Here is a 23,022-nt window from a genome sequence, read left to right as displayed (position 1 = left end):
TGGAGAAGGAGACTCTCTCTGTCGAAGAAAGATGAAGGTGGCAAGCGAGACGAAGAAAGGGAGAGTCACGACGAACTGTCACCCAGGAACGAAGGTGACCAGTCGCGCGCCAGCCGCTGGCGGCGCAGGCTATCCCTCTCGCGTGATCGCTCGACGGAGCGTGGATCGGAGGTGCCGAAGAGTCCTCAAGCGGAAGAAAAAAGCCGCGCAAGCCGCTTCCTTCGTCGCCTCTCCGTGTCGTCCCGCGAGGAACGACAAAGCGAAACCGAGGACGAGGAGAAAGAGAGCCGTCTTGCCCGTCTGCGAAGAAGATTCTCTCACTCAAAGGCGGGGGACGAAGACGAGGGAAACTCCGAGGGTGAGCGAGATAGTCGTGGCCGTCGTCTGCTTCGTCGCCTTTCTGTGAGTTCTCGTAAATCCGGGAAAGGTGACGAAGAGAACGACGCGGCAGCGGAGAGCAAGCTGGACAAGTGGAAGCGTCGCCTGTCGATTTCCTCGCGAAACTCCCGGGCAGCTAGCCGCGAAGGCAGCGTCTGTTCTCTTGGTGACGGTGAGAACGAAAGCAGTTCGTGGCGCGCAAAGCTATCTGTGCGCTCACGTTCCCGAGAGCCTCCGATTCCGGGAGCTGCTCCAGGCCCCCAGGGCGGCATCCGTGCGAGCCTTAAGGAGAAAGCCAAACGGCTGATGGGCCGACGTGACAGTCGGGCTGAAGACTTGGAGCGGGTCGAGCGCTTTCACAACCCAGACTACAAGCCCACAGGCAATGAGTCTGCCTTCGAGGACGACTTCGAGCACGAAGCCGAGGAGGAGTGCGATGACCTACAGATGAGAGGTGAGTTGGCTGAGGCATTCGCTGTTTCTTCCGAATCTTCGCGTGTTGCCTCGGTGCAGCCTAGTGAAGACTTGACCCCACGTTTCACTGCGGAGCCACCACGGGAGCACTCAGGGCAACAAACACCAACGGAAGTTCTGGATTGGGTGGAGGGAGGCGAAGAACTGGATGAAGGTGTCCATCTAGTGGACCATGAGGCGAAAGAAGAGCTTCTCTCGGATCGCTCTGAAGAGAGGGAGAACAAACAACAAACCAAGGGCTTGGCGAGCTACCTCTGTTGCAGCGTGGGTCCTAGGGAAGTACCTACTGAACACCCTGGATTCAAAGCAGGTGCCCGCTGTGAGAGGATGCGCCCTCGAGAGAAGATTTTCTTCAGCCAGCCGGTTGTGTGCCGCGAGCTGACTGACGACGATTTCGGTGCGGTCCCCAGGCTGTGCTATGCGCCTACAGATTACGGCCTTGAACTTGAGAAGGCCGTGTAAGTACGGGGCTGAGAAACAGTTCCTCCCGGCCTTCCTTCCCTCACTCCGCACCCGTGGCCGGATCGATCGAATGGACGCTGGTGACGCCCGCTGAGCAAAGGTGATTAGGAAGTTTTCTTGTGTGACAGTGTTGTGTGAGACCCCTTTCTTTTTTTTGAGTGTCGGTCGTGCTTGACCTGCTTGGCCCAACATGGTGTAGTGTATCCGGACGTACTTGCTTCGAGATGAATGTATCGCGTACCAGGTTCTCAGCGGTGACGGATAGCGGCCCTTCTGCCAGTGTCTTTTTCCAGAGTTTAATTTTTCGTGCCGGCACCCAGAGCTCGACCCAGTGTACGCTCTTGTACTCCCGCCGTGACAAAGGGCCTCTAGGTTGTTGGTTACGTATTTTTCTTCTCTCGAGCACACACTGCTGCTGAAGATGTCGTACTTTGTTCCAATTGCGGAATCGTAGGGCACATGACATGCTGGGGGTGTAAGAGGGCTACGGAAAGAAGCAGTGGTCTGTGCTCCACGGGCCGATGAGAAACTTGTGGGCGCTGAAGATGTTGTTCTGCCTGCTGACGACTAGATAGATTCAGCAAATGTGTATGAACAGTGCACATCAGCTTTGCGAGCTATTGCTTCTCCGACAGCGTTCCTTGATGCCAGTGTGCTGTGCGGTGTTACGTGTATCGCTGCCGTCCTAGTTTTGCCAACATGACCCATCTGTGCTTTCCGATGGGTAACGCGATCCAAAGTGTATCCGTGAACAGCAGACGTGTGTGTTGCGGGCCGTGTACTTCATCGCGTTGTGCGCTTGTCGGTGTCGTGTGTGCCGTGTATGTCCCAGTTTTATGAAGACGACAACACTGACCTGTGTTTTCCTTTGGGATCGCTGACGAGAACCTGTTACTCTGTACCAAGTCTCTTCAGCAGGCCTGGATAGTTTTGGGGTCATCTTCTGGTATCATAGTGAATAGAACATGCATCAGTGAGCCCTCCTTCACAGCACACCTACTGTGAAGCCACCACCTGTGCCGGGCTTACACGGTACTCCTGGCGTCCGTGTCCGGAATACATGTGGCTGGAGGAGCCACACTAGCCAGATGAGCGTGACGGTTCGAGGCGCCCACGTCCGCGCCTAGTCACAGAGTGAAGTGCGAGCCCGTGACTACTGGTAGATCGTCTACACGGAGTCACAGCTGCCCACAGACCGCCCCAGTAGCGGACGTCGTACTGCTCTCAACTCTCTACTCTTGCGGTACTCCCATGACGTTTTGTCTCTCACTGGACTCGACATTGGCCATTACAGAAATGTTGATCAACAGTCCTCGGACATGCGGGCGTTTACTCAATACCGGGGGCTTATTTGTCAGTTTCCCGACCTTGACCAGGTCCTTGAAGATCGCTCGCTCGTGGCTGTCGGCTCCTGATTCTTCAAGAGTATACGCTTGTGCATCGTCTGCGGACTGGCTCGCCGAGGTATCTGCTGGTCTCCTCACCTCCCGAGTGCGATCAAGTGCAACTGTTATGGCTTCGAGCCAACTAAGAGAGTAAATGGCACACCTCTTCGTGCTGAAAAGTGAGGCTGTTACATTCCGCGGTCGACCTATCGACACATGTGACTAAAACGCTGAATTTCGAGCTACCGAAATGAGTTGTCTCCAGTTTTATAGTTGCAGCTATGCTATATAAAGAACCAACTACGAACTACAAAGGAAACTACTCGACAACGTAATGAGCGTGTGCGTCACTGAGCAGATGTTTTCTATCTCGAGGGGTTCCGGCTTGTAAAGGAGTTCTGGGCCCGACATTCTGCCCCCCGCTCAGGGCACCCGACCTCAGTGCTCGCCTCGGAATCCAGGAGGCGAGTTGATAAGCGTCTTCCGGTTTGACCATGCCGCCTGAGAGACCTTTGTTAGAAGAGCTGGGATCCTTTATTGATTCAAAAGTTCTTCAAATCATTCGCTCATTTCAAATGCTCCTCACTTCAGCAATTGGACGCCAAATTCTACTCAATTCCCTTGTCCGCGATCGAGAAGTACATTCACTATGCGGGCTGGGCGGGTGCACAAGCAGGAGTGCGTTCTGTTTTTTCTTCCTGCTCTTGTATTTCATCACTTTCCTCGTCACTAGGCTGGCCCCAAAACGCCTCATCCTCTTCGATTGTCCGCACGTCAGCCGAGGCAGCGCCTCGCGCCTCGTCCTGCGGCTCCACACCCCAGTAAGTCCCACGCTGACTCGCGCCCTCGACAGCGTCAATCACCTCAGCTGGCCTTACCCGCGCGCTTCTTGACATGCCGTATATGGCGTCAAGTGCATCTTCTGTTCTATCTCTGAAAGCACTCTCATCGATGACGAGTGCACAGCTCTTCTGAGAATCTCGCTGCTGCCAGACTGTTTCAGAACCTTTACAGGGAGGTGGAGCTGTCGGCTCTTCGCTCTCAACACGTCTTCCGGATTCCTGTAATTTGCCGACACATTCGCGTAGACTGTTCCCCCAATTAAGACCCCTTCGGAGTTCTTCGTCCTCTGCGCTCGGCTCCTGGCTAACCGCCTCTGCCTGCAGGACCGCCGCAAACCATTCACAGGCAGCCGCTTCTCTACGCTCCTCCTCAACTAGAGCTACTATATTTTTCTGGTGGGATGCTGAACCCTGTACGCAGGACGCCGGTGAGTCTTCTCTAAACGGATGTGCGTCTCCCCCCTTTAGATGGGGGGTACTCACTGCAGCTGTAACCGCTTCCCCCCCCTGGCAAAGGGTCACGGGAGTAGGGGACAAATTAGAAGATGAAGTATTCAGTAGTGTCTCAGGTGTTGGTGTCGTTTGTCCTTTCCCGCTCCTTCCTACGCTCCGAAACTCAGGGGAAGAATAGAGTGCATCTGCGGCCTCTGCCCTCTGTACTGTTTCCTCTTTAGGTGTATTGTCGACTTTCTGCTCCACTTGTTGAGTATACTCAACGACACCGTCCGGGTGAGGGGTGTCGCTCATCACGTCATGAGACTGCGAGCCTGCCGTGTGCACCGATTCGAAATCTCGTGCTATCCGGGTTTCGTCCATGTTTTCTCTCTTCCCATCTTTTCTTCTTAAGGCGTTCTCTGATTCAACCCTACGCGGCGGATTCCTTTTCATCTCTTCATTTCCACTCCCAGCATGTTCCCGCTCCCGTTCCTCTACAGTCAGTTTCAGCCCACTGTCCTCGCCTTTCAGGGGGACCTTAGCGTGCTGCTCTTGTGAATCCGATACCGCAGCGGTGGACAGATCCCGAACGCTCACATTCGGTTCTTGCCGCGGAGACCGTCCTCCTTCTGGCATTCCACCCTCGTCAGGATCTCCTGCTTCTCTCTCGTCCCCTTGTGGGTTTATCTCCCCTGTGAACGCACGCACAGATTCAACAAGACCGGTACACCAACGAGAATGTGCCGCTCTACAAACAGAAGCCTTTTGCCTCTCTCTCGATGCGCGGAAGAGGTGGCACGCCGGGTGCTACCGGCGTCCAAGCGGGCACAGATATAAGGCTTATATACTCCAAAGAAACAACTTGTTTCGACGGACAACAAACTCTTGGAACGGCCGTGACCCCACAGGAATACATTTCCCCCAGTTCTGCCAAAAAGGGGCAGTACTGGGGGAAATGTATTGACAAACAATCCTCAACAGCCGCCCCTGCATGCAAGAGGCCATCCCGGACAGCAAACATCAGCTGTCTCTTGATCCATTGTCGCACATATGGGCATAAGAACCTCACCCCTCAGTCGTTTTACCTTCAACGCACTTGACCTTTGTATCGCACCATTTTTGGACACTTCCTGGAATGCATCCTCCGACTAATTATACAAGACGATGCCAAGCTACGACAGTACAGTTCCTATTACAACAGGACGATCCAACAAGTGAATGTGGATCCCGATGTACGCACTCCCCCACATCCACATGGAAAGCTACCAACTCCCCGCTCGCTCTCCATTCATCACTTCTCTCTTTGCCTCTCTTTCCTTTTTATCCCTTCTCTTTCCATAGATCAACTGTCTACATGAATCTGTATGTGTCCCGAACCCACGGTCAAGAACTGATACTGTACACTGGAGGCGGTGGCCGCCCCTCTGAGTTCTGCAGTTGAAGCATGAGCTTCTTTCTTACCAGATGGAGTTCTCTTGAAGTCACCGAGCTCAAGTCCATCGATCACCTGGAGATTCTCATCTTCAGCAAGGGCACAACTTTCTAACAGCAGCCGAGTCTCACGGTCCTCCTCTGTCTTTCTCAGACTCTTCGCCGCGCAAACCAACTGCTCACAAACATAAAGAATCAAGACACACACAACACTGCTACTAGTACCGCGGTCGGAAAAGCAAGCCGTTCTCACACTGGAACCAAACGCAACGGCAAAAAAGTCTTCATCAGAGAAACTAAACGTGTTTGCAGTCATCCGTCATACTGACACTCTGGCTCCGGCTTAAAGACAGAAGGAGAGAGAGATTCTTTTACACACAGGGTGGGGTCGACTAGCGCGGAGAAGACACGAAGATCCCCAACCCCCTCAGTCATACCTTATGATTCTTTCACACCTTCTACAACAAGAGAGTCAGCAGCGCTTGCCCGTCTAATGAGAGGCTCAAATCACTCAGTTGAACTGAATGGATGCTACGCAGCCTTGTTTTGTCGAGAAAGACAACAGGCCATTTCAATAAACTGCGCCCCTGGACGCATTTCAGCACTGTGATACCGTGACCCCATCACCGTCTGTCTGCTTGTCTACAGAAAAGTCACCATACCAAGCAATTGTCTTTCAGCTTTCCATTCGGCTTGCGTAAATGCGGCAAGAGGAGCTTCACCCACGTAAGTCGAACATTGGCGACTCGGTCACTGGAAAGATAGGCTAGGGCCCGCATGAAGTACAGCTCGAACAGACTACGAGGACAATGCCTGTTGAGTGAGTGAAGCACCACAAAAAGGATAAACAACAATAGAATGGTGTGCACAGCAAACACCTCATGCACGACAAAAGCTCGTTGTTCGGTTCCTTAGTGACTTCCTAACAGCGAAAGCGTGAGCGAGGTGAATCAAATAATAACATAGACCCGTGCATACGTCGTCTTCGAATGACCATAGAACGACTCTGTTTAAGGCAGGCAGAGCAAGCCATCATAAAAAGAGAAGACAAGGAAATAGGAAAGAGCGTCTCCTTGCTCCACAAACAACGACTATGAACAAGAAGATTCTAGCTAGACATACGACAATCATAACTTGGGCTTCGGAGTAGTAACAGCCAGCAAACGGGGCCGCGAGAGAACACGAAAGATCGACCAGATACCCCTTATATTCCAATATTGTATCGACAGTAATAGACGATTCGGCAAGCGCAAACTGAACCTCCGCTCTACTAGAGGTGTTGTATTTGCGACAGTAGTGGAGACCAGTAGTAGACTCCACTAAAACACAACATATAGATGCACGTTCACGTTCCCTCCCTGACGAAAGCTCCTATCTATGCTATATCTCTGCTCACCGCCGCCGCACCTCAGCACTGTGACATAATGACAGCAATGGCAGATAGAGGCGCGATGTCGGCTTGAGAGTTTGTAGCTCATCACCTATCTCTCTTGCTGTACATGTGATCTACTGTCGGTGTGTGGTTGAATTCTCACCGCCATCTACGCACGACTACGAGAATACATCCCAGGCATCTACATCATGAACAGAGGGGGATATGACCCGGAGTAAGAAGAGACTTGGCCCTCCCCTCTCCTGATCGTAGAAATTCAAGAAAACTGGTGACTCCGTTGAAAAGTTAGAACTGTCTCCTAAGCAGACAAACCTGATAATCTGATCACACATGTGAATGAAGAGCTGACGACTTGCGAAGCGTGGACTCCTGAAAACAACGCAGTGCGCAAATCCACGTCAACATGCTTGTTAACGGAGCCTCCGCGGTTGAAAACAAACACGTGGGTATATTGAGCAACAGCCGATACGGTATGCCAAGCCTCAGGACAAAATCAAGTCTAGTCGGGGTGTTCTAAGTATCGAGTCGATGAACGAGGCCTTTCTCTATGGGGAACTCTGTTGAAATAGAGAAGCCGAGGTTACGCATGATCTGCGGTTCCGTAAGAAAGGCTTAGTGAGAAATTCTATTATGGAAACACTCAGAGCAGGCTGAGGGTTTTTCGGTTTCCCTTCATTGTCTCTTACCTAAGGCCTCTCACGTCAGCCCATCCCTTCACCTAGTCCCGATGATCTTAGAACGAAACAAGGGTACGCCTTAAGAATTGCTACTACGGAGAACTTCGATAAATGAAGAGTTTGAGCCGTCCCTCTCCAAGCAGAGGCATTTGTCACAAGGGACAATAGGAAAGGAAGCATTCATAAGAAGGATACAACCTTCTCTTTACGAGCCTTACCCTATAAAATCTCTTAGCAGTCGTTACAGTAGCAGTTCCACCTACGACTACCCTCCTTTTGACACCCTTTCTACCCCCCTGTAGATACCCGGCACATCAGATGGTGAAGCTCTACTTTTCTTACCCTGCGAAAACTTCTAAAATATCACAAATGACTGCAACCTCTTCGCCTGTGGTAAGCAAGCGTCGTGTCCTTTTTCTTTCTTGTTCAGAAACATATTCATGACGGCTATTCTCTTCCTTATCTTTCCCGTCCATAGATTCTCCTATCTCTTGACGATGCTCAATGTCTTCCTTTCCTTCAACTTTTGCGGACTCCTGACCAACACGAGCTTCACTTTTACATGCATCTGAGTCCACTCGGTTTCCATGCCAAACACTTTTCTCGGCTCGAGGTTCGTCTTTCTGTTCGTTTCCCCTGGCGCTCAATTTATGCTTCTCTGTCGTAGCAGACTCTGACTTTGCTGCATCCTGTTTTACTCCTTGACGAAGAATCTTTTTATCTTTTGCTGATACATGAGATGCATCATGATCTCTCCTCTCAGAGACACTCGAAATCTCGCAGTTGGGTGAAGAAGGAGTCCTACCATCATCATCAGCAGACTCTCTTTTGACTACACTTTGTCTCTTCTCACCTTTCTTATTAACATCTGTATACATGGCTGTTTTTGCTTCTTTTTCTCCTTTCTGGAGTACTTCAGTTCCGCTACCGGAGCCTTGTATTGACTCTCCATTCGGGGATGATGAAGGAGAGTGAGAAGAAGAAGCGGGAGTAAGAGAAGAAGAAGATCCGTCTTCCTGTTTCAGCATCGAACGCGTACGTCGAAATTCACAACAGAGATCGTGCACGAATCGAGGTAAAGGTCTAGCTGGTACAACCTTGAGAAGATCTTGACAGCATGATGATAGAAGAGCTGGAAGACACCGGCATGCTGCCTTTCTCACGATAGCGACTGAATCCTGTAACAGCCTATACACAGAGAGAAAACCAGAGGGCAGAACAAAAAGCGGACCCAACACTCAAGTCGACAATGACCACTCAAAGAGGAAGAGAATCACTACGAAGTCTTCAAAGAAAGTTGTGCGATCATGAAGAAGAACGGGATTGCAAGAGATGATGAGATGGAACTTCTTTTCACTACAAGCTTTATCCTATGGAGTATGAGCATTACTAGGATACAATCTACGTCTACCCTCAGCTTCCACCATCCCTCCGTCCGGACGCTTCGGCTGAATGTGGACAAGAGAAGCACGTCTCTGAATTTCGTGAAACTTTGTTCCTGGATCTGACAAAAGAAACGTGAGATGGCTGAAGTATGTTCTACTCTTCATGAGACCGGTGTTGTTGGTGACAAGTGACTAAAAAGGGGCACGCGGAACGAGAGTAGCTACGTCCTTCATGAGATAATGCACGCCCCCGCGATGACTACGTGACTGGTTCCTGTGCAGTCTTGACAGACCAACAGGAGTCGCTGCAGGGAGCTTTCTTGTTGACACTGATGAACAAGGACGCGCACTGCGGTGCAGTTTTCCTTTTCTACTGTCTTCAGGCGAGGAGACCCGCCGACGTATCAAAAAGTACTACCCCGCTAGCAAACACGGCCTTAGTGGAGCTTTGTTGTCAAGGGAACGGGATGAAAAGAAACTAGAACTGACGTGAAAGCAAGAGATAGAAGACTCTTGCGAAGCTGTCGATCTTTGAGTAAAAAGAGAGGCTCCAGCTGTTGTGCTAGAACAAGCCGTGAATTCCAAAACCACTCGGATGTATACACAACTGTCTGCAACGTCTGAAACAAAAGAAGGGATAAGCAGCAGCACACAAACACAGAAGGGACAGAGCCACAAATGAGTCGCCGCTCACGTAGCCGTAGTAGGAGTATCCTCTAAAGGGACACGGGAGACGATATATAGACAAACAAACACATAGGAAGAAAAACAATGGGACGAAAATTTCTTCAACGCTATGGTAACGCACTCTTTTCTATGCCGATCAAATTCTCCAAACAAGGAAAAAGAAGAAAGAGGAAGAACCATGTACGTGGCGAACCAGGACGTCCACACGACTCCAGAGTTCCTTGGTGTAGCTAGCTTAAGTGACACACACAGTATACGAGACTGTGTGGAGACACCTAATTTCGGCAGCAGGTCCCAAACCCTGCTTGGTGCTCAAGAAATTTTTAAGCTTTCTATAATGCACTCGGGTGGTGTATGAGGAGGGCTGGCGGCTGGCGAGGCGTTACTATGTGCTTAGAAAACAAAGCCCGACTCTCCCGGGATTAGATGAACGTCTTCGATCTTTCCTCATACCGCCTTTGCTTGTTGTCACCCATACACAACATAAGGACGGCATCAGAGAGACATACACGAAAGACAGAGACTATCACCAGACAGATCAAGAGATAGAGAAACACGGTGAAGACAGACTTACAAGCCGATAGATGGGTTAGTGGACAGATAGATACGGGAGAAAGATGGAAGTGAAGAGGACGGTCTTTAATTTTTCATTCAGAAGAGGAGAAAAACTCGGGTTCATTTCTACACTGTTCGATATGGAGACGAAGAAACGTTCGTCATTTCAACTTTGAGAGAAACGTCACTCTAATATCCACTAGGAAAGGAATCGAATGATACTCCGAAACAGAGACGAGACTGTAGAGGTAAAGCTGTATGCAAAAGACCAGAAACTTACGATCGGAAAGATCTTCTGCATGTCTTTCTATCTTCAAATAGTAAAGATATCCAACACTTGCTAGATACGTTGTTTCTACAACTAGGGCGACTCAAACTTCCCAGCACACTACAGAGGAATCATACACACAAGGTAAGAGAAAGAAATACGTGTGCTTCATTCATTATAGTGGAGCCCTATCTACTCAGCAGCTTGTTTGGAGCTGCAAAAATGTCCAGCGATGTGATCTACAACCACAGAGACAGCGAGACACCTTAGTTTATCTCAGGCAGGACGAGACATCTTCAGGAGATTCTATTTCAGAAAAAAAGATGATCCTGAATACAGTAGAGTTGAAAACGGGGAAAGAAGAAATGAAACAGAAAGAATAGGCTTAGATCTCGATGAAGGAAGACAAAAAGAGGAATAAATGATACCCCAACAATGGCGAGACGTCTCGGAGTAGAGAAGAAAGATGTTGTTTGAGCCACATTAACAAGAACTGCCATCTGCAAAGAAAAAGTAAAGAAGAGAAAAAATGACAAACGCTGCTGGTTTGGGCCCGGGCGATAAGAAGCGGCAAGAAAAAGAAATCGGAAACCTCTCTATCTCCTTGATCTTTAATGTATCTGACTTTAATCTATCTGTAAGCTATCTATCTTGAATCGATCTACCTATCTATCTTTCTAGGTTTGATCGAGCTATCTACGTGTACGTACGTCTAAGTATTCCCTCCCCACGAAGAAGATCAAGCACATCAAGCAGCCACTCCAGCAAACAAAACACGAAGTACTTCGGTAGGACCCAGGGCGATATCAACCCCTCCGTCTCTCCTGTTCCTCTGCCTCAAGAGAAGTGTGAGAAAGAAAGAAAGAAAGTTTTGCCTAATAGAGTAAAAGATTCTCTCTTCAGAAAAAATGGGGGACGATCTCTTTCACGTCAAACAATCTTCGAATGACTCAACAGTCTATGACTTCTAAAGAAAAACAAACACGACACCTTACCTGTATATCAGGATCTCTATCAAGTAGCAGTGATTCAAGAGCCGAAAGGAAATGCCTTTCTCGACTTTCCAATTCATCCATTGCTTCGCTCTTTCTTCTCTCTCCTTCTTGTTCTTCTTCTTCGTTCTCTCGACGCTTTTCTTCTTCTGTGAAGAACGTCCGCTCGGATTTCTCATTGTTTTCGTCCTCCTCTTTTTGGGATGAAATCTCGATCTCTTTTCCATCACTTATCTTGGAGGACGAACCTGATGCTTCACTTCCTGCAGGACGCATTCACTCTCACAATCATTCCTCTCCTTGTTTTGAAAGAAACGACTTCTCTGTGAGAAAACAGGATGAATGCGTAACAACAATGACATCTAGCTCCCTTACGCACTCAAAGAACTTCACACACGCGGGGGAACCCAGAATGCATGCATGCAAGTAAGATTATCAGAGAACAGCTGAGTGTAGATATGTCACCAGGAAAGAGAAGTACATACAACTATACATGTAAGGGAGCTATGAAACGATTGAGAACTAATGTATGGGATTGAGTTGTCTACATGGCAGAGAGACAGAGACTTCGCATGCGATGATGCGATGATAAGAGTCAAGAGAAAGAGAGGAAACCAAGACAGCAGATCACTTCCAACAATTTGAAGTCGTTAAGTCGAAATGAGAAGCAAGTTCTTATATCATACCTGAGGATGAAGCTGCAGACGGGAGTGTAGACACAGACTTTGCAGCCCCGCCAGAGGTCGGAGATGGAGGAAGGCGAGGGAGCATCGCCCGGGAAGACGACGGAGACGGGGGCGTAATGTGTGAAGATGAGAAGGATCCAAGTGCCGCTGCTGCAAGAAGATGAAACGACGCTGCAATAGATTTACGAACCTGTGGGAGCAATACAGGAAGAGGAGAAGAAGAACAACAACATGCACGAAGAATCAGGTCACCTGCCGCCCCGGTGGTTGAAATCCCCTACAATAGGCCTACAGCAATATAGACAAGACACTCCGTAGATCATCTTAAGGCTTCTTTTGAGTGATTCTACAGTCAGTGGTTTCTTTGCCCTGGCAACGTCTATATTATCTCTCGAAGATGTACGTGAATGAGTCTCTCTCTGGGTTTCTTCTACTGGACACATGAAAAGTACATCTATAAGATGGAAAGCAACCTTAAGCATGAAGACCACGTGTAAGTGTTACCATCCAGAGAAGAATTCCTCGTCCTTCTGTGTAGACACACGATTACAATGAACTCTCTCCGTGTAAGAAAAAATGAAGAAGAAATGCCCGGCAATGAATCTGCAGGTGGAGGTACCACACCATCTACACTCATGCTGAGGAAACTTGGACAAGATCGTAAAGCACGTGGCCCGGTTTGAGATGGGTGGGATTCACTTGTCGGATCTTATTCGAAGAAAAACATATGTGAGTCTACCTTACATATGCACACGATAAGAACATCATCGACTCATACATCAAAGGTGTAGACCGCGCGCCCAGATATTCATCCAGCGAGCGACACCTCAAGGAGACTTGACTTCATGTAACTACGGCGATCACAACCACGTGTATTCTCTACTATACATCTAGAGAAGAGATACGGGAGATAGACTCGTAGAAAAGAATGGCTATGACAACCGAGAACATACATGAGTGCACTGGTGATAGGCAAGCAGACCGAACGCTTCATTGAGATATGGCCAGCCTTTGGGTCCTCCTGCAGCTGTGACAACTGCGGCGAAGGAAAAGGCACAGCATGCAGCTGCATGTGGTACTGCCTCTCCACTACTTGTGAAGCAGCAGTTTCCTCCTGAGAGTTGAAATGGCAAACCTCCGCCAAATGTGCTTCCACCCCCTCCTCCTGCTATGTGTAGAGAACTTGAAGAGGAAGAAGAATTAGCAGGAGTGGATGAGAAAGAAGTTCCCGAGAAAGACAGCGAAGAAGAGACAGAGGAGACAGTTGAAAACGCAGAAGAAGAAGACGATGACGAGGAAGAAGAGGACGACAAGGAATAGGCAGGAGAAATCAAAGACGGAGCATTCATCCCAGGAGAATGATGAAGGTGATGAGGGGAAGGAGCAACACTAGGAGAAGAAGGACAAGCAAAAGAAGGATAGAGAGCACAAGATGGTGAGGAAAGAAAGCTCAGACAAGGATTCTGAAGACATTCAAGACTTGTTCGTCGGCATGCCCGGCAGTTGCATCCTGGAGGTGGAGATACACCAGGAGGTGGCGGTGGGCCTCCGAAAGCTAGACCCTGACTAGAGAGAACGGGGAAGGGAGAAGGCGCCGTCCCACCTACGAGGAGATTCGAAACAAAAGTGACCAAGAAGAGCAGTGATGCACGAAGAACGAATAAAGTACAGAGGCATGAGGAGAATCTGAGATGATAAGAGATAGCATGTATATCCACTCAAAGAGAACGCAACCTTTGTTCAAGTCTTCAGTTATGTGTGTATCAAAGGAGAAGTCGTAGAAGAGAAAGACGCTACTAGGTATGTCCCCTGTATACAGATAGCAGGAAGCATTGGAACTCGAAGGACGTGAGAAAGTTCTTAAAACTTCTTCTATTGTAAGCATGCCTAGGCCTTATGAACTTCTTCCATTCAGCGGATACAACAACGAAGACCGAGCTCCTTCCTTCAATCAGACCGTCTCGATGAGAAGACGATAGTGGTAGTGATGCTCTTATAGAGACCCACTACTCCGCAGCAGCAGGAAGTCCTTTTGCTTCAGAGTTTGAAGACACAGCCTTCTCGAGAAGTACTCGTTCGATGAGGTGACGGAATGTATGCAGTATGGTAGAGAGAGACTCCCTCTCTCTTCACCTAGAAGGTTGGAAACAAAACAGCCTCTCCTCCGCTTAGGAAAATCTCTGTCATTTTGAATCCGTAGGCGATACATACTGTGCACACACAACCTGTGGTCAGCATGTACATCCTCACCACTAATACTTTTTCCGAATACATACATACATACATACGTATTCATACATACATACATACGTATTCATACATACATACATACATTTTCATACATGCATACAACGCAGACGTATACATATGACCGCTATGAGAAGTCATCATTGTTAGGACTAGAAGTGCGGCAAGTCGTGTTTCTCTAGAACGACTACTGGGCGGAAAAGCAAATTCCGGGTACGCATATATCTCCACATGTACGAATCCCTTTCTCCCGCTCACCTAACGCATCACTTTGAGTAAGGCCCCCCCCGAATGGCATGGTGCTGAAAGTAGAAGGACGCTGACGGACTTCTCCTTCATTCACATCATCACTCCCGACACCTGGTTCTCCCATAGCAAGTTCTGCGAACTGCTTCATGAGATTAGCTATTGCAGTGGCCGTTCCTTCGATATCAACAGAGAGTCCTCTGGAGAAAATTCCTTGTTCCCCGTCTTCCTCTCCTTCTTCCTCTTCCTCTTCTTCACCTTTAGAAATACCCACTCCTGTTCTATTCTTCTCTAGTCCTACCCCTGTTAGGCATTGAGAGTTGTTATCTGATCCAGTCATAGAACATCTCCTAGGCGAATTGTTCTGAGAGATCGAAAGTCTTTTAGCTTGCCCGCCGCCTTCGACCCCAGCGGGAGGAGAAGAAGACGAAAGATGCAGAGAAGGCATAGACAACTTTGGAGCTTCTAAAGAAGATGATGAAGAAAGAGGTAAACCAGGAGAAGATGGCCCATCAGAAGCTACAGACGAGCATCGATGAGAATGTGGAAAGAAACTGAAAGGAGGAGAAACCAGTCCAACCATCCAGTCATCACGTGGCGATGACGACGAAGAAGAACGAAGTTCTGATTGGTGAAGTCGCCTCCGACATCTCTGATGTTTGGCTTCATATCGCAGAGCTCGCTTGGTGAACTGTGGATCTAAACACCCTGCAACTGAAGATAGGAATCTCCCAAGTTGTTGCCGAGCTGCGAACCGAATCACCCTGACAATAATAACAGAGAGAAATAGAGAAACACATGCCTCACTCACACCTCACACATACATATACACGACTTCTTCTATACTCATATCTCCTGGAATGAACTGAGAGGTTCATTTATCATACATCTAGGATGATGACCTGAGGGAAGATGGCGCCGGGAAGAAGAAAGAAACCTCAGCCTTGATATATGGAAGTTAACGCTTACTTACCATAGACATACGCCCGCGGACTTTGTACCGCCGCCCCGTACGCACGCGACTTGAACACGAACCACTCCACTGAAGTACTCCACAACAAAAAGGGGCGAGTCGTAAACTGCAGAACGATGTGACCTATCATCGCCGCGGCAGGCGCACTGGAAAGGGGAAGGGAGGTTACTCGATTTGTGATCTAAAGAAAGTCAACTCTCTCTCTCTTTCAACCTCTGCTTGAAAGGCTATAGTAAGTCGCTGGAGAAAGAAAACTCAAACGAGACATAGAAGCTGACTCCCCCCGCCCGCGTCCTAGCAGCATACTAGAGTTATGAACGCAATGCAGGCAGCAGCAGCAGCAGTTGATCTAGGTCTCTGGAACGAGTTGAGTCCGGAATGGGACCGTGGACCTTGTGGCACTAAGACAAAATTCATGACTTGGTGAGAAGTAGAGAGAGCGAGAGAGAGAGAGAGAAAGCACGGAAAAGGAAGAAGAAAGAACGTACGGTGAAGGGTCTTGTAGAAGGTCCGCCAGGACCGGTAGAAGAACACGCAGCCGAACCGATAGAGGCGATGCCTGCAAGGCGGAGAAAAGAGAGAAGAAACAATAGATCAAGAGGCTCCTCTTTAGTAGAAAACAGCATGCGCGCGAATCAACACAAGTGAAAAAGTCTACCGAGGTAAGCCTCCCCCTGAGCAGCCGCAAAACGCAAGAATTCCCCCTTCCTTGAAAAGTAGTCCTGTATAATGGAGAGTACAGGTCGTCATCAAAGATCGACAACAAACACAGGAGGTAATTGACGCGATATGACATTATCACAGGACTGGCCTTCTAGTTACTAAATCACATAGGCATCTGATATATATGTGCGTGTGTATACGTATTGCGTGTTTGTATCTAGACACATGGATTTCACAAGTTGTGTACTTCTTCACTACAGGGGAGAAAAAACTCTGAAAGACGTATGTGGATCTCTCTGTAAAAACTAGAAGGTCTGCGTGACTTCCCAGCCATCCCCTTAGATCGGACGACTGCTGTTGGTGGACTAACACATTAGGAAAGATTCCCTTATTACTATTGCTACGTTAAACCGAGCATGCATCGCTTATATGAAGGTCTCCACAACTGCTGAACCCACGAAACGAGGGAAGCGGTGGGGTTCGGATGGAAAATAACTCCCAGCTGTGTCGCCGAAGGCACGAGGAAAAATAAAAAATTTGCTCGATGAACGAAGTGTAAATACACCAATGAATACGTGTGGCTATAGGCACATACTTGAACAATACTCCTATGTAGAAGCCTGTGTATGTAATGGTATATATATAGAGAGAAAGGCACAGAGGCAGAGAAAGCCACTGAACCTGCTGCGAACCCGTAGGGATCCAAAGAATTAACGGCATGCGAACACCGATGACCGTACGTACACTTCACCTTGTAAGGGTAATCAAGGGAGGAAAGAAGAGATCTTACTCTTGCTATGTCATAAAGAGAGGCGACGGCTGCGACACGAATGGACAAATCTGAATCTTTCTGTGCAGAGCTTTGCCCTTTAAAAAGTCTTTCAAACGTAGGGAAGACCCTTGAAAAAAACACTAGAGCATCCAGAGAAGCAGACAGCTGCAGAAGGAAAAACAAAAGAAGAGCCAGCGTCACCTTGATTGAACCTCAACACTGTTACGGACTCCGCCGTCTCCATTTCACCACAAGACTTTATGTCCACTCCATGCCTCTCTCAACAATGAACAAACTGAATAGTGTAAATATATGTACAGATGTGCATCTATAATGTATATTCACATACATACAAACCATACATACATATACGTTTGTACATATTCATTCATACATGGATACTTATATTCATGCGCGCATACATACATATATACATATATATTCAGACGTACTTCCAGAACCCTCCAGGTGAAGATATCTCATTCCTTCCACATGTGCTCTCGTGCTTTCTGACTTACCGCAGCGACATGTCGAATAGCGCAGCAACGGACAGCAGGTTCGAGATCTTCATCTGCAAGAAAGAGAAGCTGAGGTAGCACAAAGTGCACTGAAACAACAGAGGAAGAAATATCGAAGAGAAAGTGAAGAAAGGAGACAGCGATAAGACGTAGATTGGGCGCCTCCAACGCATGAGACAATCGCAAAGCTATCGGAAGCACCTGCTCCAGCCGCTCTTTGGCTCTGAGAAGAAACAGCACCGACCCAGGACAAACTCTTTCAATTCACATACGAAGAAAGAAAGAGCGAGAAAGAAGAAAGAAAGTGAAAAGAAAGATAGATGGATTGCTTGAAGGCAAAACTGATGTCATCCCGTCCCTCGACTGCATCGAGAAAAAGAAACGAAAACTTGAAGGAGCTGTAATCTTCTCAGATGACTATCACAGGCCATGACTTGTGATCGACTATGAGGCTGTTGACGGGCCATGTGGAAGACGTACGAAGAACAGCCTGAGCCCCCTGGAAGGCACCCCCTCTTGCGTCTGCGTGTCGGAAATGATCTTTTTACGTGCAGAAGACGCATGCAAAAGATTTTCTATCAGAAAAGAAGGAAAGAGTTTTCTCCGGTTGCTCCACAACTTTTTTCAAGACTGCAGCGATTCAATCGAAACAGGATAGTCTCTTCAGCACATCCCTTGATTCGTAAAGCCAAAGAGACATCAAGATGTACAATAGATACATGGAAGACAAGACGTCCCTCCCCCCTCGAACGTATTCACCGTATATCTCTATTTCTCTCTGTCTCTCTACCTCTCGTGATGTCGTTTGAAAGGACGTCACGAGAGAGGAGGATTTCTGTTTACGCTCAAGACGTAAGACCGAAGACAGGCGTGAATTGAGTCTGTCGCGTATCGCGGCTCCTACCGCAAGTGCGTAGCGAGAAGAAGAATGGCATCTGCTGCCGCTTTCTTAGTAGTCACATCTTCGGAAGTTTGGACGAGGAGTTCAAAGAGAGGAAGCAAATCCTCATACACACGACGATACCTGAAGGTAGACATGTTTGAAGAACGATGTGCAACGTCCGCTTTAGAACGACATCATCATGAGATCACACCGCCTGTCGGAGATGTGATGAGTAGTCATTAGTTACTCACTCAGTCTCGCTAAGATGTTGAGATACTTACCTTAAACCACTAGATCCTTGACCTTTCAACCGACGGGCTGAGAAGATTATGATTCAAGACTTTCGTTATTTCCTCTCCTACTATTGTCTAGATGATTGAAAAAACGAACTGGCGTGAATGAAGGCTCTCAATCAGAAGAAGGGTTTCATAACAGGGGGAAGTGAAAAGGATACAAACAACTGGGGACAGGAGAGTACAGTTCCTTTTCTCCACATAGTGTGTGGCGCCTTGTGTGTCGCACCTCCCCTATGATGCACGTATTCCTATGTGCAAATCCACTTGACCTTTCGCAAGTGCAGGATGGTTTTGATGGTTACACAAAACAGGCAAGTATGTAGACATGTGCATACCCAGTGTCCTGAGAAAAGGCTCCTTTCATACTAAAAGGTGCTCCCTTCGGCAGAACCTTCGTTAGTACCAGCACCAAAGAGTAGTCACGCGTATCTAGAAACAAACTCCGCAGGCATATACGTATACCTATGTAGACACACATAGTCCCAATTACATCGATATAGGTACCCGGAGAGCCAGAGACACGTATGCATGATGGGTAGAAAGACAGATCGAGCACCCTCATCAAAGAACCGTTGTTCTTCAGTTGCCAAAGTGAACTTGAAAGCTACTGCAGTTGTTTGGACGGCTCACCCATTCTCCGGATCGGCTTGAATGAGGCAAGCAGCAATATCTCCACTCCGAGCACAAAGCGCCTTTCTCACCGCGGCATCGGCTTGAGTTTCACCTGAGGACATCGCCGTATCGTCGTCACGATCTTTCCCTTTAACGCCATTCTTCCCACCCACGTTGTCTCCTCCTCCAAAGCGCAGACTGAGTCCTAGGCCTCCTCCTGAAAGAAGAGAGGAGAACAGTCTCCCTGGTGTGGCAAGACCTGGAAAGGAACCCGAGCGAAGAGGTAGACCATTGCCTTCCCCTCCCGCTCCTTGTTTGTTTCCGTCGACGGCCTGCCCAGGCCCATTTGCCGCCCCGCTAGAAGCGAGGGTGATCGATCCATTGAGCCCACCCCCTGGAATAGGTCCCGGAGTCTCTGACCTACACGTGCTATTCGAAGTCGACGATGGAGAAGGCAAGGATGAACTGCTGCTATGTTGCTGTGAGGTTGTCGATCCTTGATTTGACTGGCCACCTCCCTCTGAGACAGCATTTGGCTTTCTTCTCATCCCTCCTGAACCATCAGGGGATGACGAGGAAGACGACTGAGAATCTGACGAAGGTGACGAAGAAGAGGACGCCGAGGCGCCATCTGAGGTAGAAGCCTGCTGGCTAGCTGCGGCATCTCTAGGGGAAGGGAGAGAAGAAGGGGCAGGAGAGGATGGTTTTGGACTTGACGATGGTGAAGGGCGTGAAGAAGAAGGCGGTAGCGGGCATCTCGCAATTCTATACAGAGTACCGACTAGAGCGCGAGTAGGGACTGTCGCTGCTGCCATCGAGTCGGAGAGAAACTCGACGAGGAGAGCAACACTCAGCACTCGCTGAACAGGGATCTGAAGCCAAGCACATCGTCCCCAGAGGTATTAGTGTGCATCCAGAGCAAATGCCCGAATGTCGGGTCAGTCATGCACGAAGAACACATGAAATGGCTCGTATACACAAAAGAGATGTGGCTGAAGCAAATGCCCACGCAATCTAAGAAGGAAGGGAAGCCTCGCCAGGGCGAATTCCTGTGTGCATAACTCCATGCACATGTCCCCTGTAGATAGACCGTAGACCTATGAGATGAATGCCCGTCTAAAAAGCACATATCCAATGCATCGTTGGCGACAATTTAGTACACCAGGTCCTACGTAAGGAGCCTGATGCTCGAGAGGCAGTGCTACTAAGAGACCTTCTCTAATTAAGTCTTTCTTGGACAACTTCGAACCCGGAAGCGAACCGAAAAGATCTCAAGGTAAACACATGTCTCTTATTCTCAAAACTACAGAGCCATGCGAGTATCAGTCTACACAGGAGGACAACTGCAAGACAGAGTACACGCAGGCCCGCTGCCACACGAGTGCGTGTGTGTATGAATCTCTCAAACCAGTGGTGTGCTTCACCAAGTGTGTGGGCGAACTCATTCTCGGAAACAAACGAGCAGAAACAGCAAGATCCCCACCTACAGCACAGATAGATAAGCCCGCGGGGACCCCACGCGAATGGTGTACCTGCCCCAGTTTGGCACAAGACTTTTCCTCAGTTAGTCAGAATACACGTATACGAACATGGCGATGCTTCATCATAACGACCCTTTGACTCTCGTGCAGATTGTCCTTACCTTGCTTTGAGCGAGCTGCTCAACCTTCTCAAGCGTTGGAGGGCCGTCATCGTCAGGAACGGGCACGGAAACGCAGGAGGGGAGAGAAAGTCTCTTATCTTCTCGTGCTGGGCCCGATCCAGCAGAGAAGAGAAGAGGAAGACTTAAGGCCGGCCGCGGGGGTGCTGCCGACATCCTTCCCTGGAGGCCAGTAGCTAGCCTCACAGCTAGGTATGTCCCGCCCGACTGACTGAGACCCAACAATCTTCTCACTTTCTCTGAAAGCTTATAGAATCGCGCATTGCGGGGACGTGCGCGGAAGGAGGAAAAGAATAGATTGGACTCCCTCGAAGACGAAAAGGACCGATGAATCGATTGAACAAGTGCAACAGAAAAAACAATAAAGGAAGGGTGACGGAAGAACAAACCGGGCCACCGTCCTAGGTGTTGAAACAACAGAATATACAACAGAAGGTGGAGCTGGAAGGCGTAGGTAGAGAAAGAAGTAAAGATGATATGAAGTACAGACGGGAAAGAAGACGAAGTCTAGAAAGAGTTTGAGACGAGAAAGAAGAGGAGAGATGAAGACAGATAGAAACAGATGGGTAGGAACCGATCAGCCAACCGAGCGCACCGAGTCCATTGAAGAGGCGGATCCTTTGACTAGTGAACAACTCGGGAGAGAGGGAAGAATGAAGAATAAAGACAAGACGGTGCATGATTCCTCAATCCAGTCCGTAAGTTGTAGGGGAAGAGATGAAGAAGAAAGAGCAGGTGCAGAGCTTGTTTTGCTGCGGTTGCTTTCCTCAGGAGGAGGCGCAGCAGGCGCAGCATTCACGCAGAGGAAGGAAAGGGGCAGTCAAGCAAAGAGACTGAAACAACTGTTTACAGAAGAAAAAGCCAATCCCCTGCTTTAGCCAGGGTAAATTGGAGAAGAGAGAAGGGAAGGAGAAGGATAGCTTGACCCTGCAGCCCTCCGGTAGGTAAGGTAGAAGAGAAGGACAGAGAATCGGGGAGAAGCATCAGCCATCTAGAGAGGAAGCGCCCTTAGAACAACGCACGGCTACCGTCCGTGGCGGAGTTCACGAGATGCGGGGGATGTAAAGAGTGACAGGGACCTGGACCATGCAAGACGCATTTAGACCGGGAGAGTGCCAAGATGAAAGCACCCGAGGCACATAGCTAGAAAAAGAATACAATGGCGATGCCGTCGAAACGGCTGGAGAGCCGAAGAAGCAGACAATAAGGACGATCGGACTGATCTAAAGAAAGGGTATCCCCTGCAGCGGCTAGGAAACATGTTGTCCGGTGAAGAGACGGAGACAAGAAGAGAAAACTTCCTTGTAACAAAAGAGACGTTCTTTACTTTCAACTGGACGACCATTGCCGCTTCTACGTCCGCTGTCATGACAACCGGAGCCTGGCGTGAAGGAGAGCTGAAGAAGCAGGCGCTAAGACGGGGATTCCTGAGTGAACAGTCAAGCAAACTCAAGTCGAGGGAGGGACGGAGCGGTTTCCTCTTGTAAAGGAACAATCACAAAGAAGAAGCGAAGCTTCACGGAAAAATGAGAACCCGGTCACTCAGTGAGACAAGGTCACACCCAGTTTACTCACCAAGGACCACCTCCCGAGTACGACATGCACATGACATGCAGAGAACGAGCTCCGAGTTCCGGACGAATACAGAAGAAAAGAAAGAAGAGTAGAAGTCAATAACAAGTCAGAAAATCGGAGGACCAACGATCCAACTGGCTGTTCTCCTGGAGGGCTCCAGCACCGGTTGAGTTCGGAGAACAACGAGGAGAAAGCCAACGAGGACACAGCGACGACTCTTGTATGCATTCACTTCACGTGGAATGAAGTTCTCTTGAAGTTCAGAATGACACGAACACACAGCAGTGACGCCAGAAGAGTCTTCGTCCTCTGTAACACCTAAGGCGGTATGAAGAGCCTCCAGCCCGTGCGGGGCAACAGTACGCAATTGTCTGCTCGTGTTGAGTCACGTCTAACCGTAGTTCGCGCTAGAACCTCTTGGTGGTTTTCGCCTGGTCTTCGGCCTATACGTAGAACTGAAGTGACCGGGAAACTTCTGGTCTTACGATTTTGCTGGTGTTGCATGCTGTTAACGATGTGACCCTCCT

At 48.8% G+C, this 23,022-nt stretch overlaps 2 protein-coding genes across 2 annotated transcripts; one reads left to right on the top strand and one right to left on the bottom strand.

Annotated features, from left to right (window-relative positions):
* On the top strand, positions 1-2,267 carry CSUI_000508 (uncharacterized protein; the record flags this gene model as incomplete). Its single annotated transcript, XM_068060742.1, has 1 exon — positions 1-2,267. A coding segment is annotated over one exon (1,314 nt), but the record flags the coding sequence as incomplete, so codon positions are not given.
* On the bottom strand, positions 2,080-23,021 carry CSUI_000507 (heat repeat family related). Its single transcript, XM_068060741.1, has 17 exons — positions 20,903-23,021; positions 19,279-20,132; positions 18,374-18,493; positions 17,470-17,692; positions 16,970-17,116; positions 16,005-16,075; positions 14,556-15,307; positions 13,004-13,653; positions 12,051-12,240; positions 11,368-11,627; positions 10,801-10,872; positions 9,352-9,482; positions 7,820-8,665; positions 7,109-7,169; positions 6,070-6,220; positions 5,438-5,582; positions 2,080-4,668 (listed from the first exon to the last, which is right to left on the bottom strand). Exons 1-15 carry the CDS (start codon positions 21,074-21,076, stop codon positions 6,206-6,208), a joined length of 4,566 nt encoding a protein of 1,521 aa, XP_067927292.1. The 5' UTR covers positions 21,077-23,021; the 3' UTR covers positions 2,080-4,668; positions 5,438-5,582; positions 6,070-6,205.
* Position 23,022: the final 1 nt, after the last annotated feature.

This window comes from Cystoisospora suis (assembly GCF_002600585.1).
Source record: "Cystoisospora suis strain Wien I chromosome Unknown contig_187, whole genome shotgun sequence".
Lineage (NCBI taxonomy): Eukaryota > Apicomplexa > Conoidasida > Eucoccidiorida > Sarcocystidae > Cystoisospora > Cystoisospora suis.
This window is presented reverse-complemented; position numbering and strand designations above follow the sequence as displayed.